We start from the raw sequence: 16,578 nt of genomic DNA, 5'->3' as shown, positions 1-16,578 counted from the left end.
GAGAGAGAGAGAGAGAGTGAGAGTGCACGTGTGCATGGGGAGGGGCAGAGAGAGGGGGTGTGGAGAGAGGCTCTGTACTCCTCGAAGAGCCCGACGTGAGGCTTGATGTCATAACCGTGAGATCGTGACCTGAGCTGAAATCAAGAGTCAGATGCTTAACTGACTGAACCGCCCAGGTGCCCCTAGATTTTTAAGTCTCACAAAGGGGACATAGTAAACAGTGTCTTCACAGCTCATCAACAAATATAGCCACATTGTCACTGATTCTGTGAATCAGTGAGTTGGTAAAAACAGTTCTGTAAGGCAGTAAAAACACTTCTACTTAGGATAAATAAATGGAAGTTTACAGTGTTTGGATAGTTTTCTTGATCCAAAAGTAACACTTAAAATATCTATCAGGGCCATTATTAAACTCTCAGAAGAGTTTTGTTTGGCCACAGAGTTTGTGTGTGTACTTGAACTTGACTGCCTTTAGATTTTGTGCCTTCTGTTTTCCATTCTACTTTGTTTTGTATTGGCCTGTCTGTTTTGTGTTTGGGTCCTGAAGGCATTTACATTAGTAACTCCTGATTTATAGGAATAGACATACTGTACTTTATATAATTTTAAGGTAAATTGAACATTATTTCTCACATGTGAGCTTGTGATAAACATTTGATGGCAAAGATCTTGAGGTTTTATACTCTGGCTAACACTTGTAATTCACGTATATGGGCTGTCTACCAAGTGGAGCATACGATGGTATCCTTTTATGAGAGCTAAAAATGGATGTCCATCCTACCTCATAATAGGCAAGTGGGGCCCTGTTTTTCCTCAGCAAACAGTTCTTCATTCACTTTAACATATGGACAAATAGATGAGTCAGATCCCCCAATTCAGTGATAATCTGTACCATACATATGCTTATGTAGAGAAATTTTTTAACGTATGTTTCAATGCAGTTGTTACCAGCATTTTTCCATGACCACCAAATGTTCTTTATTTATTATTTTTTTCCATCAAATGTTCTTTAAAAAATTAGAGTATGTGTTCTAATTTAAGCAGTGCAACTTTCTTGTAGTCCTCTCAGGTAAATTAGCTGTGGAATCTATTCCACCGCTGAAGGATTTTGACTTGTTTATAGAATTGTTGCATTAAAGTTAAATAAATGTTTGGGTACAACCACCAGTGTGACTATTTTTATTTTAGTCTAGGTTCTTGCATCATTCTTAGAAAGTAAATAGAGAGCAGATTCAATTATTCATTGAAACCACTCCTATTAGTATATGATGACATTAGCTTAGAGAAGACTAACTCTCTTAGTATCCTCAGTGTCCAAGTACTCCAAGGCATGCAGTTATCTTATGCGGAAGTGGTCCCAGTACCTTCTGGTACTAGTTAAAAAGAACTGTGTCCAAATCTTTGTTCCATTTTACAGAAACAAAGTGGTAACTTTTATCATATGCTTTCATTGTTGGTATTGTAGATTGTGCGCTTTTATGTATTCTGAGGAAATTGGTCTGTTGTTAAAAAGCCTTAAATGTATTTTCATTACATTGTGCTGGTTTTTTTATTTTTTAATTAGGAGAGAGAGCTTGAAGCAAACAAAAAAGAAAAAATGAAAGAAGCTCAACTTGAAGCTGAAGTGAAGTTGTTGAGAAAAGAGAATGAAGCCCTTCGTAGACATATAGCTGTTCTCCAGGCTGAAGTTTATGGGGCAAGACTGGCTGCCAAGTACTTAGATAAGGAACTGGCAGGAAGGTGTGTAAAAAACGGTACCCTTGTACTCTTAGGTAACAAATTGGGTATTTAATGAGGTTGACTCTTAACCTCTTGTGATAAATGAAACATTAATCTTTACCTTAAGACTTATTTTACAGTTTGTTATAGCTTACTGTTAACTTAATATTGATAGCATTATATATTGCAGATTTATTTCGCTGTACTACATAAATATTTCTGGTTTACACGCGCACACACACGCTTGATAGGAACTTACTATGAAATGCTAATAACTCCAGATCTGCACTTTTCAGCCATTTCGTGCCTTGAAACCATAAAAGATGATGTTCACATATACAGCATGACTTCCATAAGAAATTTTTTGTGTGATCGTTGAAACCCAGTCTTTCTTGACCCTTTAAAACATGTTTGAATGGCAGTGATTTTATTATAATAAAACAGTTCTGCTTGCATTAATTTTTTTACAAATAACTACTCACAAACTTTGGTGATTTATTATTGTTGGTAAATAATTTTTTACTCCTTGTTTTGATATCATGTTAAGAACTGATGTGAAGCAAATAAAAATAATTTCTGTCATGTTGAAGTGAAGATTTGCTAGTAACTTTTACCATATTTAAAATAATCATTTTGTAAAAAGAAGCTATCATTAAAAGAAATGTTTTTGTACGGTTAGTTTCATGTGAAGACTAGTAGTCAGTAGTATCTGATTTTATTGCCCTGCCCTGACTGCACGCAAGACATGAAATATGTTCACTGACATTAGTCTCAAAAGTTGTTTTTTAGATGCATTTGAATGAAGTATGTGATTAGAAAAGGTCTCATTCATTCTTTGTTTTTAAAACTGGTTTTCCCTTGAAGACATCTGTTCTTTTCAGAGTTTTCATATTTTACAAATCTGAAAGCCATCAGGAGGTTCCTGAATAGTAGTTTTAATACTAACTTAGGTATATGTAAAAGCTACTTGCATTCAGTAATTCTTGTGAATTCTCTCTGTAATAAAAATTATAGTAATGAAAAACTAACTGAATTAACTCTTTTCCCAATATAAAGGGTCCAACAAATACAATTACTAGGACGAGATATGAAGGGACCAGCTCATGATAAGCTTTGGAACCAGTTGGAAGCCGAAATACATTTGCATCGTCACAAAACTGTGATCAGAGCCTGTAGAGGACGTAATGACCTGAAACGACCAATGCAAGCTCCTCCAGGCCATGTATGTTTGCTCTGTTCCTATTTCTTACTTAGCCTCTTCTTTTCTTTAGTCAGAAATCCTTTCCATTTTTTTTTATTCTAGTAGTATTTAAAACCATTACTTAAAAAGTAAAAGCAGAATTAAACTTATTTAGAGCAGATACATATAGTTCTTTTCTGACTTATCCTGAAATGCCCTAAAAGTGATGTTTCTGAAAACTTAACTGTTGCTAGCAAATATATATTACTTTTACTTTGGCTCATATTTCAGAGTTTTCCTGGATCATAATTAGGCATGTTTAAGTTTGTTTTTCAAGCTTAGCAGAGAACTTGTGGTCGTATTAATAAATTGGCAAGTATTTTGGGGGTAGTTTATAAAATGGTTTTTGGTAACTAGATTTTCTGTAGTTTTTGAACTAACATTTACACCTGTTTGGTCTTGAATTAAGGTGGAATTTGAGATCTGTGTCCAATCGTCTGTTTCTATAGCTACCATTGTATAAGAGCGTTTCTATCTGGATAAATCTTTATTAAATTTCATTACTACAGCTGCCTGATAATAAAAGCCTTACCATAATAAAATTTATGCATGTCTGACTCCTACCCAATGGCTTGCATATCTTCATACCAGATAAAGCATGGCCTTAAACAGTTAAAGTATTTGTTGCCTCTGCAAAGATTATCATAAGAAGAATTGATATGTACGTGAACTTGGTGGGCAAAGAGTGAGAATTACAATGTCAGACATTGGGGACCATTAATTTCTAGGCAGTGGCCAAATGACAAAAATTATTTTATGCTAAATAAAGGCTTATGAACTTTAATCTGATAAACATGGGATTTTTTAATAAAATGGTGGACTGAAGATTTAACATTATTTTGACAAATTACTTTGGTATAGTGAAGAGGATATACCGGGAGAGGGCCTAATTAGAGTTGAGGAGATACGTTAGGAAGATACTTTAGTAAGCTGAGGAGAGAGTGATGGACAAAGAGGAAGTGTATTTGAGAGGAAGGACAGGTTTGAGAGAAATAGCATCAAGAGGACTTGGTGATTAACTGCTTTTGGTTAAGTAGGTGAATGAGTTGGTTAAGTAGGTATTTGGTTAAGTAGGTATTTGGTGTTACCTACTTGGTTAAGTAGGTATTTGGTGTCGGCAGTTCAGTGAGATGATGGCATTCGTTTATAAAGCAAACAGAAGAAAGGAAGATTTGGAGGGAAATATGATGAGATTTGTTTTAGCATGTAGTGTTTGAGGTCCCATTGGGTCAAACAAAATGTGTCCCATTGGATATATGACTCTGGAATTTAGGAGAAGTCTGAGTTGAAGAAATATGAGGGAAATCATCTATCTGTTATAATCAAAACAATAGAATTGATTAACCCAGGGAAATGTGTGGAAAATAAAAAGAATAGGGGTTCTTGGGTGGCTCATTCGGTTAAGCGCCCGACTCTTGATTTCGGCTCAGGTCATGATCTCACAGTTCATGAACTCGAGCCCCACATATAGGGTTCCTCACTGACAGTGCGGAGCCTGCTTGGGATTCTCTCCCTCTCCCTCTGCCCTTCCCACTCTCTCTCAAAATAAATAAATAAAATATATTGGAAAAAGAAAGAAAAGACAGGAAAAGAAAAAGAATAGGAGGCCAAGGATGGAAAGAAACTTTTATGGAGTGAGGGAAAGAAATGGATCATTTAAAGGGAGGATTCTGAGATGGACCTGTCAGATATAAGCCATCTGGGAAAGTACTATAATAGAAACCAAGGAAAAGAGGGTTCCAAGGAGGTAGGGTGATGAACAGTATCAACTTTGTGCAAGGTTTAAGTAGGGTAGTAACTAAAAAGTGTGCATTAGATATAGCCATGTTGGTTGCCAGTGACTGTAGAGAAGACAGTTTTAATTAATGGAGCAGGTGGGGGCAAAACCCTAATTACAGTGACTGGAATAGTGAATGTGAGAGGCAAGGAAGTAGATATAGTTAGGTTTGACTTCGTGTGAAGGTTAAGGAAAGATGGAGGGAAGATAATAAAAATAATAGGTGATTGAAGGGTTTTTATTTTGTTTTGTTTTATGTTTTTACGTGGATAGTATTTTAAAGCTGGAAAAGGCTTAGAATTTGTTTATATGCAGAACAGGGCTGCAGCTTAACAGAAAGGAAAGAATAAAGGTACCAGAGAAAGAACTATTAATGGAGTAAAGTCCTTTATTTAAGAAGTAGACTCCAGAGCTCAGCAGAATGGAAAAGTAATTAGTGAACCAATTAGGAATTTTTTTCAGTTCTACAAGTTAGTTAAAATGGTTGTAGATCTTTATGATATTTTTCTAATGAAAATAAACATTTTATCAACTTTTATTTCTTGAAGATATGTGCTCATCAGTTCATTCCTGGCAGTAGTTTCCTTTGTAATGTCCTACAATTTAAAAGATGAGCAGTATAAAAAAAATTACCCTAAGAGTGAGAAAATCATCTATACATTTCACTATATTAACAGAACAACTGTTTTCATTTTTCCATTTTACCTAGTAATTAATTTCTTAACACTTTACTGTGTATCCATTCCAAGAAATTAATAAAGATTTCTAAAAGCAACTTATATAGCATGGGTTTATTCTATTTGATATATCTTTTAAGTAGTACTAATTTTTCTTCTTTTTTTCCCCTAATAAGGATCAAGACTCTTTAAAGAAAAGCCAAGGTGTTGGTCCAATTAGAAAAGTTCTCCTCCTTAAGGAAGATCATGAAGGCCTTGGCATTTCAATTACAGTAAGAAGTAGTGCTTCCAGTCTCCTTTTCTATAGTTATATAGTCTAATCATGCTTCTGTGTTGGACATCCTTGGGAAACAAAGCGTTCTGGATATATTCTCTAAGTAAATAAGTTTATCCCCCTGGGCACCAACTCTTTTGTGTAAACTTTTTTTTTTTTTTTTGGTATGTAAATCTTCCTAATGACCATTAAGTACTACTTTAGTAAAATTACTACTTTTTTCAGTATAATTTAACATTTTCATTATGCCTTGGGTCATAGTTCTATACAATATCCTATTATTGCCTCTAGGAGCCTTTGGGAATGGATCTGTTTTCTTCTGTGTTAAATGGCTCCATATTGTATTGTTCTTTTCTCTGGAGTGTATGTGTGTTATCTTTCTCTTGTCTCATTTCTTTGCTGTCAGATTTCACTGGCTCTTGGGTCCAAATATCCTTTCTAAATCTGATGCCTTTACAAACATTTATCTTGGGCAACATTTCTGAGAGCAACCTGTTAGGAAAAAGTAATATATTTGGAGTCATTTGCTGTTGTTTAGTGCTTTGTTCCAGATGAATGAATAAGATGGCTTTACAACTGTCTTTGATTTGGTAATACTTAGACACTGTATAATACTTAGACACTTAGAACTATATAAGTTCATTTGCTTTTTGGTATTGCTTAATGTAGAAATTATTTTTATAATAACAAGTTTATCTGTTAAGGATTTATTGATTACCTACCTACCTTTTTGAATGCACTGCCCTCAAAGAGCATAAATTTTAGGAGAAGTAACACACATATATACAAATATAATACATATATACATACACACACAAATAATTAGGATACAAGCTAGAAAATGAAAGGCACCAAATAACTGCATTTCATCAATTCTTTGTTGCATATTTTTTCACATTTTAGTATCTCTGAAATTGAGATTACACTCTTAGAATGATTTTTGTAGTACATAAAATAATGGTATGTCTTACCATTCATAGTGATGTAGAGTTGATAAAATCTAACAGTGCTGTGGAATATTAATACATAGAATATTTTTATTTATGTTTAAAAGAGTTTAGCCAATATTTTGGCTTTGGAATGTGTTTAAGAAACCACATGTATGTTACTGTTTTATTCAGAGAAAACTTTTTGATACTTGTAATAATATATTTACCATTACCTAAGAGCAAGTAATATTTCACTCAGCATTTATACAGTATAGATACTTATTGAAATGCATTTTTAAGAAGATATTTTATTGTTAGGATGGTATGTGACTATACAAAGAGTAAACTAATTGATTGCCCTTCACCTCCCCCCCCCCCCCGCTTTTTTTTTTTTTTTTTTTTGGTCAGGGTGGGAAAGAACATGGTGTTCCAATCCTCATTTCTGAGATCCACCCAGGGCAACCTGCTGATAGATGTGGAGGGCTACATGTTGGAGATGCTATTCTGGCTGTTAATGGAGTTAACCTAAGGGACACAAAGCATAAAGAAGCTGTAACCATTCTTTCCCAGCAGGTAAGTTCCCTTTATGTAATGAAAATTGGATCTATCGATTGGTTCCTTTTGAATCTATTGAATATTTTGTACTTCCCTAGGAGGCTTCTCCAGTCATAAAAGTGTTCATATATGGATACTAGGTTCCTTTGCTTTGGGCCTTTTATAGAACACATTCATCCAGATTTACTGAATAAAAAGATTTTATTTGCCTTTTTCCACAGTTGTGTAACTTTTAGCAAGTTTGTTAAGTCCCCTGCTGCAGTGTCCTTATCTGAGAACTGTCAGGATTAAGTATGTTGATTCATTTAGGATGCTCAGAACAGGACCTGGTACTTAGGAAGCAAAACATCATTAATGACTAAAAAACACTATACAAATAGAAGGTATTATAGAAAAAACAATATGCTAGACATAGATTGGTTTCACAGTCATAAATATTAGAACTGAAAGAGTCCTTAGAAATCATTTAGCCTATCCCTCTTATTTAAAATGAGTAAACTAAGGTTCTTAGGGTTTAAATAATTTGCTCAAGGTTGCAGAGCAAATAAATTATAGACTTTGGATTCATATCCACAAGTCATATTTGTTACCAGGTTAACTTAAGGTGGGTTTTTGTTGTTCTGTTTTTTCCTTCAAGAATAGAGTTGAAGAAATTAGGTGTTGACAGTACATTGAGATTTTTGTTGGGTCATCAGTATGGAATTGAATCTGAAAGTTGAAAGTGAATTTATAGCTTGTTTGGTTCAACCATACATGTGGTGTAAATTTCTACGATATCACTAATCGAACATTTACATTAGAGGAGGACCTATTGATGATAAAGTAGTCCATTCTGTTGCTGTATATTGCTGATTTTTAGAAAGCTCTTCCTCATATTAAGCCTAGAATCCATTTTCATGACTATTATGCACAGACCTAATTCTTTAACCTAGAACTTTACTGAAGACCACTGAATTACCCATCTATCCTCCGAAAATGGTATTTTTAAAGCTTGTCTGCTAAGAGAGATCTAAGAATGCAACCTTATCCTCTTTGTTAGTGTTTTCTTAACCAAACTTGGCTACATCCAGTAGTGTAAGAGTGAGATGAATGGCAGCTGTGATAAAGGAAATACAGACAGGCAGTCATAAACTTTTAAGGAAATACCACGCACATTTTAAAATTCTGAAGCATAACCTTAAGAGGAGAACCAAAGAGACTGACTTAGTGAGTGGCAGTAAAAAATGACATACTTTCTTTGGAGCAAAGGCAGGACATAATTTTCAGAGTTGCAAATACCAGACTTGTGTATAGTGGTTATAGTCTCTTATTAAATGACTTGGAATGTTTTTTAAACATAAAATAATCTGTAACTTTTTCTCATATGCAAGGTTTTATTCAAGAATAGGGGTACAGATATTACACATTTAGTCTAGTAGAAAAAGCAAGGACTTTGGAGTCAAATTTCTATTTTTTGTTTTACTTGTTCATCATATTGGGAGAATTATCTGCTCTTTCCAGACTCACTCAGGTTTCTCATTCATGTAAAAGAGACTACACTACAATAGGGTCATTCTGAAGATTGAAGGATATAGTTTCGTGTAATAAATATGATAATTACTATTATTAGTGACCAGATTACCTTAACACTGTGGTACTCAGTGAAAGTTAAGAAAAGGTTCAAGACCTGTTCAGTAACAACCAGGAAATCGTCATGTAAAGGTTTCTTGAATTAGTCAAGGAAATGTTTGTGTGATGCCCTTAACTGCAACTTTACTATCTGCCTACTTAGATGGATTTGCCAAATTGCTGTGTAAAGTACAATATGGCAAAATGACTATTCAAGTGAATATTTGTTCCAGAATTTTGTAAGTTGAGTAGTTCAGCATCCTTTTTTTAGTTTAGATCTGTTAGCAAAAATACTGTCATCAGTAAAAAGAGCTACTATAATATTAAAAGGAAATTACTTAGGATTCACGGGGTTGGTCTGGACGTGATGACCTCTGTGTTCTCTTCCACCTCTTGAGAGTCTAGAATTTCATTATTTGTTGTCTTGAAAGGGGCTACATCTGAACTCTCTTTCTCCTAGTGCCTATTACCCCAAGGAATTTGGAAATCCTTTTTGAGTACAATTAAAATAACTTCCTCATTTTCTTTCCTCATTTTAGAGAGGAGAGATTGAATTTGAAGTAGTTTATGTGGCTCCTGAAGTGGATTCTGATGATGAAAATGTAGAGTACGAAGATGAGAGTGGACATCGCTACCGTTTGTACCTTGATGAGTTAGAGGGAGGTAGTAATCCTGGTGCTAGTTGCAAGGACACAAGCGGGGAAATCAAAGTGTTGCAAGGTAAAAATTACTCTAAAAGTTATTTTTAATATATTTACTGTTAGTAAACTTAAGTTTTTAAATGTTTACTTATTTTTGAAAGAGAGAGAGAGCACAAGTGGGAAAGGAGCAGAGAGAGAGAGAAGGAGACACAGAATCCGCAGCAGGCTCCAGGCTCCGAGCTTTCAGCACAGAGCCTGATGTGGGGCTTGAACCCACGGTTCATGAGATCATGACCTGAGCCAAAGTCGGACACTTAACCGACTGAGCCCCCCAGGTATCCCTATTATTAATAAACTTTTAAAATACAGATTTTAGATTTCTTTGGTAACACTGTTTTAATGATGGGGAAGCCATCATTAACAGAATGAATGAATGAACAGAATGAACAGAAAACTATAAGCAAACAGAAACTTTGCTTATAGTTTTATTGTACACTGGTCATTATGCCAAAATTTTATTTACATAGAAGTTCTTCTGGATTCTTTTTGGACTTTAAGACAAGTATATTACCAGTTACTGAACTACATGAGATCCTGGAAAAGTAAAAAAAAATTCAAGTTTTCGGGACTGAAGTAAAAACCAATATGCCTTTTAGAATAGATTTATCTTAGTGTCATCTTGCTGTCTTAATGCAGATTCTTCTCTCATAATACAGTGATTTATAGACTAAATATGAATATGTTATTAGACTGTGGTGATTGTTATTAGAATCCAGATATGTGATCTTGAGGATTTTTGGGTTAATTCCTTTGCTATTATTTACACATATTTTAAAGAAAAATTCTAACCTTTCTTTTACGTAGAGCAGTGGTTCTTAAATTGTGACCCATGGATCTCTGGGGGTCCCCGAGACCCTTCTAGGGGATTCGTGAGATAAAAACTGTTACTAATAATGCTAAAACATTATTTGTGGGTTTTTTGAGTCGATATTTGCACTGATGGTGCAAAAGCAATGGGAGTAAAGCTACTTTTGCCTTAGTACGAATCAAGGCAGTGGTTCTACTATTATAGGAATTGTTTTCTTCCTTGCCATCTACTCTGAGTAAGAAAAAAAAAAAGACAGTGACAGCTTCATGAAATAGTAAAATTAACTGTTCATTTTATTAAATCTTGACCCTTGAGTACATGTCTTTTTTAATACCATGTGTTACAAGATGGGAAGGATGCATAAAGCACCGAGTCTGCACGCTGAACTAGGATGCTGGTCTCAAAGAAGAGCACTTAGTGATTAAGTAGCTAGCTGAAGTAGCCATTTATTTCATGGAAGATGATTTTTTACTTGAAGAATGATAAATTATGGTTGTTCAGGCTATTTGGCAGCCATTTTCTTTCAAAGGAACAAAGCGAGTCCATCACTTCAGGGAAAACAGCTGACAGTATTTATTGCCAATGATAAAATGTCAGCTTTCAAGTAACAATTAGAATTTTGTAAAACATGCATCACCCCACCATAAGCTTGATAGCTTTCCAGTGCTTAACTTGTAAAGTAAGATTGGTGGTAATGTTACTAAATGAGATTTTTTTTTTGATATAGTGAAATGAAATTTGTCAACCTTTGGAATTGCTACATGACTCAGTGATCTAATATTTCTCAAATGACCAGTGTATGATGTTACAAAATCCTGCATGGGTAAAAGCCATTCAAATTGCAAGATAGACCAATGGATTTTGATGTAACAGAATGTGAACACTTTACTGATATGGTTTCAAGTCTATGGTGTCAAATTTTAGTATAATATCAAAGAATATTGACAGTTATCTGAAAAGGCTATTAAAACTAGTCTTCTCCAGGTGCCTGTGTGGCTTAGTTGGTTAAGCGTCCGACTTCAGCTCAGGTCATGATCTTGCAGTTTGTGGGTTTGAGTTCTGTGTTGGGCTCAGAGCCTGGAACCTGCTTCTCATTGTGTCTCCCCCTCTCTCTGCCCCTCCCCCACTCATGCTCTGTCTCTCTCTTTCAAAAATAAACAAACATTAAAAAAAACCAAACCTAGTCTTCTCTTCCAGCTATATATCTGTGTGAGGATGAACTTTTTATATACTTGTTACAGATGGAACAGAGGCAGATAGGAAAATCCAGCTTCTAGAAAGCCAGACTTTAACGATATTTGTAGAATTGAAAATTATGCTCCTCTTCTGACTGAATTTTTAGAAAATGGAGTTATTTTCCCTAAGGCAAATGCTGTTCATGTTAACATTTGTTGGGCTTATTTTCATTTTTAACAAAGTAATAATTTTTTTAGATTTCTCAGTTTTAATTACTAATATGGTAAACGCCATTAACCCACATAACATTAATAAACCACATGAACAAAAGTCTTTGGAGCCCTCAGTACCTATTAAGAGTGGAAAGGCATCCTAACACCAAAAAAAAATTGAGAACGTCTGGTATAGAGTTCTGTAGTGAACTGATGAACGGATGCCCTTCTGATAAGCCTGGATCTTGTGAATTCTCTACGTGTACACAGCAGTAGCAGTTGTGTTCTCCCCGTGCGTCTTGATCAAAACTATTGTGGCAATATATCAAAACTTTACACTGTTGGTCTGCTTTCCCTATGATTTCATTGTCTTTTATCCTTTCTACTATCTGTCGGGATTAGAAGGCTTTGCCCCTCCCTTTTTTGCAGCTGAGGCTAAAAGACTTCTCTGTCACCTGTGTGCATTGCAGACCACTGAAAGTGTGACTCATATAACTAAAATGTATGCTCTTATGATATATTACTATTAACAGACTCAAACCACAAAATATATCCATTGGTTACTGTTTAGCACATGTCCAGACTTCATAGCTCACTAAGTAGATGACATAATCAATTCTGATTTATTTGCAAGCCGCGTATGTATTTTTTAGATTTACCAAAATTTGTTTTAAATGTTATCTGGACATTGTCTTGCCAACAACCTAGATTTTTAGCAGTAGGCTAGCCTGTGCCTTAGTGCACTGTAGTTAAATAATCTGAAAGCAGGGGCGCCTGGGTGGCGCAGTCGGTTAAGCGTCCGACTTCAGCCAGGTCACGATCTCGTGGTCCGTGAGTTCGAGCCCCGCGTCAGGCTCTGGGCTGATGGCTCAGAGCCTGGAGCCTGTTTCCGATTCTGTGTCTCCCTCTCTCTCTGCCCCTCCCCCGTTCATGCTCTGTCTCTCTCTGTCCCAAAAATAAATAAACGTTGAAAAAAAAATAAAAAAAAAAATAATAATCTGAAAGCAAAATGTAAAAGAAACATATAACTTACTGTTCAATATATATTTGTATAAGTGGAATTAACTGAATTTTACGATTGTTTGTATCAGTTCCAAGTTTCACGGAAATTCTGGTAGGACATTTTATATAATTTTTTGATAGATCCAATAAATAATATGAAAAATCTGTACAGTGTTTGATATCTGCTGTAAGAAGAATTCCTCTGTCAGAAATTGCTAACTTGATTAGTTTAGGCCCCATTATTTACCTCATTACTATTACTAGTTATAGTGGGTACTCCTTTGTTTTTGCTCAGTAAAATTGAAAGACTTCTTTCAGATTAGATAGAAAGTTTCTATCTTTTTTTTTCCTCTTTCTTTCAGGATTTAATAAGAAGGCAGTAACTGATGGACATGAAAATGGAGATCTAGGAACTTCAAGTGAACCTCCTGTAGAAGACAGTGCTTCTAAACTAGACGATCTGCACAGTCTGTATCACAAAAAATCTTACTAAATTGACTGTCTCTCCAGACAAGATTCTTAATCAGACTTTTCTGAGTTTGGGGCACTAGGGAAGATGGTGACAGAGACTATACAAGATCAAGGGAGGCTTGTAGCCTAAATGAAAGGCGGGTACCTCAGGGCTTCATGTGAACAATTCTAAATGCATAAAACTCCTGTTTTCTGTGGTATACCATAATTAGCTATTGCATGTAAAGCGATTTTGATTTTCCTAAAATTGTAAAGCACCAAAGCATGTGTTTCCCAAAGGGATATTACTAGGCTCTTAAGTACCAAATGAAGCACTACTGTTTTATTTGGCTCCTTTTCTAGTTAGTAGAAGGACCGTGCTAACCGGAATTTATAAAAATAGCCTTTAAATACAAGAATAAATGAATCCATATTATATATTCCAGAATGTTAAGTGTGGTATTTCAGAGGACAGAACTTAACTCAATGAATTGCAGAAATGTAGGTTTGACTTAATTTTTTTTTTAAACTAGAAGAATGGTTTTAGTTTTTTTATTTAATTTATTGTGCATCCTGATATCTAAATCAGTTCTTAATGATCATTTATTGTAATGAGTTTGCCTTTCAGCTTTATTCAATGCAGTACAAAATAGTTTTCTTTAAGCAATCCTTTATCAATCAATGCTGCACTAGAAATACTTCCTGAAAAGTTATTGTACATTGTACTTTTCCTGGTTTTTAAAAGAAATGCAGATGAGTATAAAATATCTGTTCTCAATTATGTTGATCTGTGTGCATGGTATTGGAGCATTACATTATTAATGTTTAGAGTCAGATTTTTTTTTTTTCTGGAATCCACGAAAGACAGTTTTCTACATTTTGAGTTGTTCATAAAGTTTGTCTTGTTGTGATAGTCTTGGCACTTACAGATACATTTTTCTGGCAGTAAAAGCTCAAATTTATTTGTCAGTGAAATGCATTTCATTCAAACAGCAGTTTTCTCTCAGAGTAACTAATTTGCCAGTCATCTAAAAAGCCAAGGCACTGGTGGGCAAGATAAGGCGAAGACATTTCAATACCGGAATTGTTTTGGTTGGCTTTTTATCTCAGTGTTTGACTGAAGTGCTCTCATATGCAAACTACAGATTTGTTTCTCTTATCCCAGGATTAAGCATGGAGGGCCTGTTCTCTTAGTTACTGCTCTTGGAGGCCACACTGTACCTTGCTGGGGAAAGTGAAAACATTGCATTTAAAGAGGTGATAGTTTTGCCAATATCACGGTTTTAAAGGATGTATGTTTAAGGGAATATTAAGTGGAGGAAAGCCTGCAGGCTTTAGAGTATTATCAGTACCTTCATGTCTAATAGTCAGATGTTATGTGATGTAAAACATATTTTTTTTCTTTCCTAGATGCACTATATATTTGTTCATAGGTAAATCTTTACAATGTATATACTTTATTTGGTGGTTTTGCTATTTATAAATTTGATGTTTTAACTATTGCTCCTTTATGGTTTGTTTTGGGTGGTTTTGTTCATCTGTATATCACCATGTTAGTTTATAATAGAAATGCACTTCCTAGTGTATATTGTTACTGATATTAAAATACCTTATAGTGTAACGTTGCCTCCAAGCGGAAGCTAGTATTTAATTGTACAACCAAATAAGCAAGCTATATGTTATTGTTTGTTCCTGACAGGCTAGGCCTCTTAAAAGAAGAAAAGAGTTTTTCCCTTATGCATTTCCCCCTGTACCAAACACATACCCCAGGACTGACATGGGATCTGCAAACTAGATTTCAGCCGGTATATTCATTTAGCCAAAAAAAATTCCATTGTAGCGTATCTGAAAACATTTTTGTTGTGACTCAAAACCATATTCTTATTTTTTTTAAATGCAGCCTGGGATGGGATGACCATGGCATTTTTTTTGGAGAATATCCTTTATCCACTAGGTAGAATCCTTAGGAAATATTAGCTGAAACCTTTTGATTTTCAAGAACAATCTAGAAAGTCCACAAAGAGTTTTTCTAAGAACCTTCAATTGGCATTTCTACTTAGACGCTGCTTAATAGGAATCCTATGGGGTGGTTATGACATAAACTCCTTTCAAGGATTGAAGAGCAGAATGAAAATTTTCCCCGATAGTTTAAAATTGCACAAGTCCGTCCCTTTTCATTCCTGCTTCACCTTGGTTTGCAAAGTCTACATGAGAGCCCTGTTGCTCAGATGCTACCGTGAGCTTCCTGGCAGGTGTTTAGAAAGTACCCAGTTAAAAGTTCATTTTAGAATATATGGTCTCTGGGGGGTGAGCTAAGAATTATAAACTAATGAGAAGCGGTTTTTATATTTTCACATTTATAGGGAAGAAATCTCTAACACTCAAGTGTCTAGGGCAAAACCAAACAGAAAAGAACTGTTGCAAAGCCATTACGGTTAAAAGGAAAAAGAAAAATATACACATTCACAAGCGGAATAGCTGAGAAAAAATGTTCGACAGAACGTGAGGCTTGTGTGTATGTGCATATATATATTTACACTTTCGCCTCTAAAATTCTCTTCGGTGGTATCTGTTGTGAATATGATGGAGCAAAACCATTTGGGTCTTGAGGCTTGTTAAAGCAGGTTTAAGAGAGGTGAAAATGTTGTGAGTCTTATTAATTATAACTGAATAGTTGTCAGAAGGTAACACAGCTTGTGCCTGGTGCTGGTTTTATTCCCCACACGGTGGACTTACTTTGTTTTCCTGTTAAAAACAAAATATATTGATTCGTGTGTAAGCCGCACATTATTTGACATCTTTATTATGTAATCCACTATTCCACCTGTTCAGTCTTCCACTTACGGTTGGCCTCAGATCTATAGGATTTATGACAAATGTATTATATCTAGTTAAGTTGAGTTTAATATTTTTTTATTAGCCTGTAAATAAAGATGGCATCTTCTACATTAAAATGTGTTGATCTCATTTTTTAAAAAATAAACGTTTTAAGTTTCTTTCACATTATTTTGGTTTCTTTACTTCTAGTAGCTTCTGTCATTTGCACCAAGAGGTCCTAAAGTCCATGTAAAGGATGAAACCCAGTTACTATATTGAAATGTTTTTTTTTTTCTTTTTTCTTTTTTCTTTTTGTAGTAGTCAACTGTTTGATCTTAGGAACTGTTTACTCTGGCTTAGTTAAAAACATGTTGGTTGGAAGGATCTGTCAGATCTGTCAGAGCAACTGTGGGACCAGTGTTTTGTTGAAACTTAACAGATGGCAACTACTCCAGCCTCCTTGGGTTAGTTTTGTGTTGCAAATCTTGATAGTCAATGTTATCTCAGAGGATAACATTGAAACAAACTAGAAAACCAATCCTCTTAGATACACCATGTAAGAGGTAGATACACCATGTAAGAGGTAGATACACCATGTAAGAGGACAGTCTTCCATTTTATCACCTGAGCCTA

The 16,578-nt window shown here is 35.0% G+C and overlaps 1 protein-coding gene across 3 annotated transcripts in view; it reads left to right on the top strand.

Annotated features, from left to right (window-relative positions):
• Positions 1 to 16,082, top strand: part of GOPC (golgi associated PDZ and coiled-coil motif containing) — a 39,426-nt gene extending 23,344 nt beyond the window's left edge. For 2 of the 3 annotated variants that reach the window (XM_025925358.2, XM_025925359.2), the window contains 6 exons: positions 1,565 to 1,740; positions 2,776 to 2,941; positions 5,590 to 5,685; positions 7,025 to 7,189; positions 9,319 to 9,499; positions 13,041 to 16,082. In XM_025925358.2, coding sequence (XP_025781143.1) covers positions 1,565 to 1,740; positions 2,776 to 2,941; positions 5,590 to 5,685; positions 7,025 to 7,189; positions 9,319 to 9,499; positions 13,041 to 13,171 — 915 coding nt within the window. In that variant the 3' untranslated portion in view covers positions 13,172 to 16,082. Of the gene's footprint in view, positions 1 to 1,564; positions 1,741 to 2,775; positions 2,942 to 5,589; positions 5,686 to 7,024; positions 7,190 to 9,318; positions 9,500 to 11,015; positions 11,274 to 13,040 lie in introns of those variants that run through there. The other variant, XM_086707680.1, reaches the window with a different exon arrangement.
• The last annotated feature ends 496 nt before the right edge of the window (positions 16,083 to 16,578 follow it).

The sequence above is a fragment of the Puma concolor genome, chromosome B2 (assembly GCF_028749965.1).
Source record: "Puma concolor isolate L17-30 chromosome B2, mPumCon1.1.hap2, whole genome shotgun sequence".
In the NCBI taxonomy this organism is placed as follows: Eukaryota; Metazoa; Chordata; class Mammalia; order Carnivora; family Felidae; genus Puma; species Puma concolor.
The sequence above is the reverse complement of the archived record's forward strand: the minus strand, read 5'-3'. Positions and strand labels throughout refer to the sequence as shown.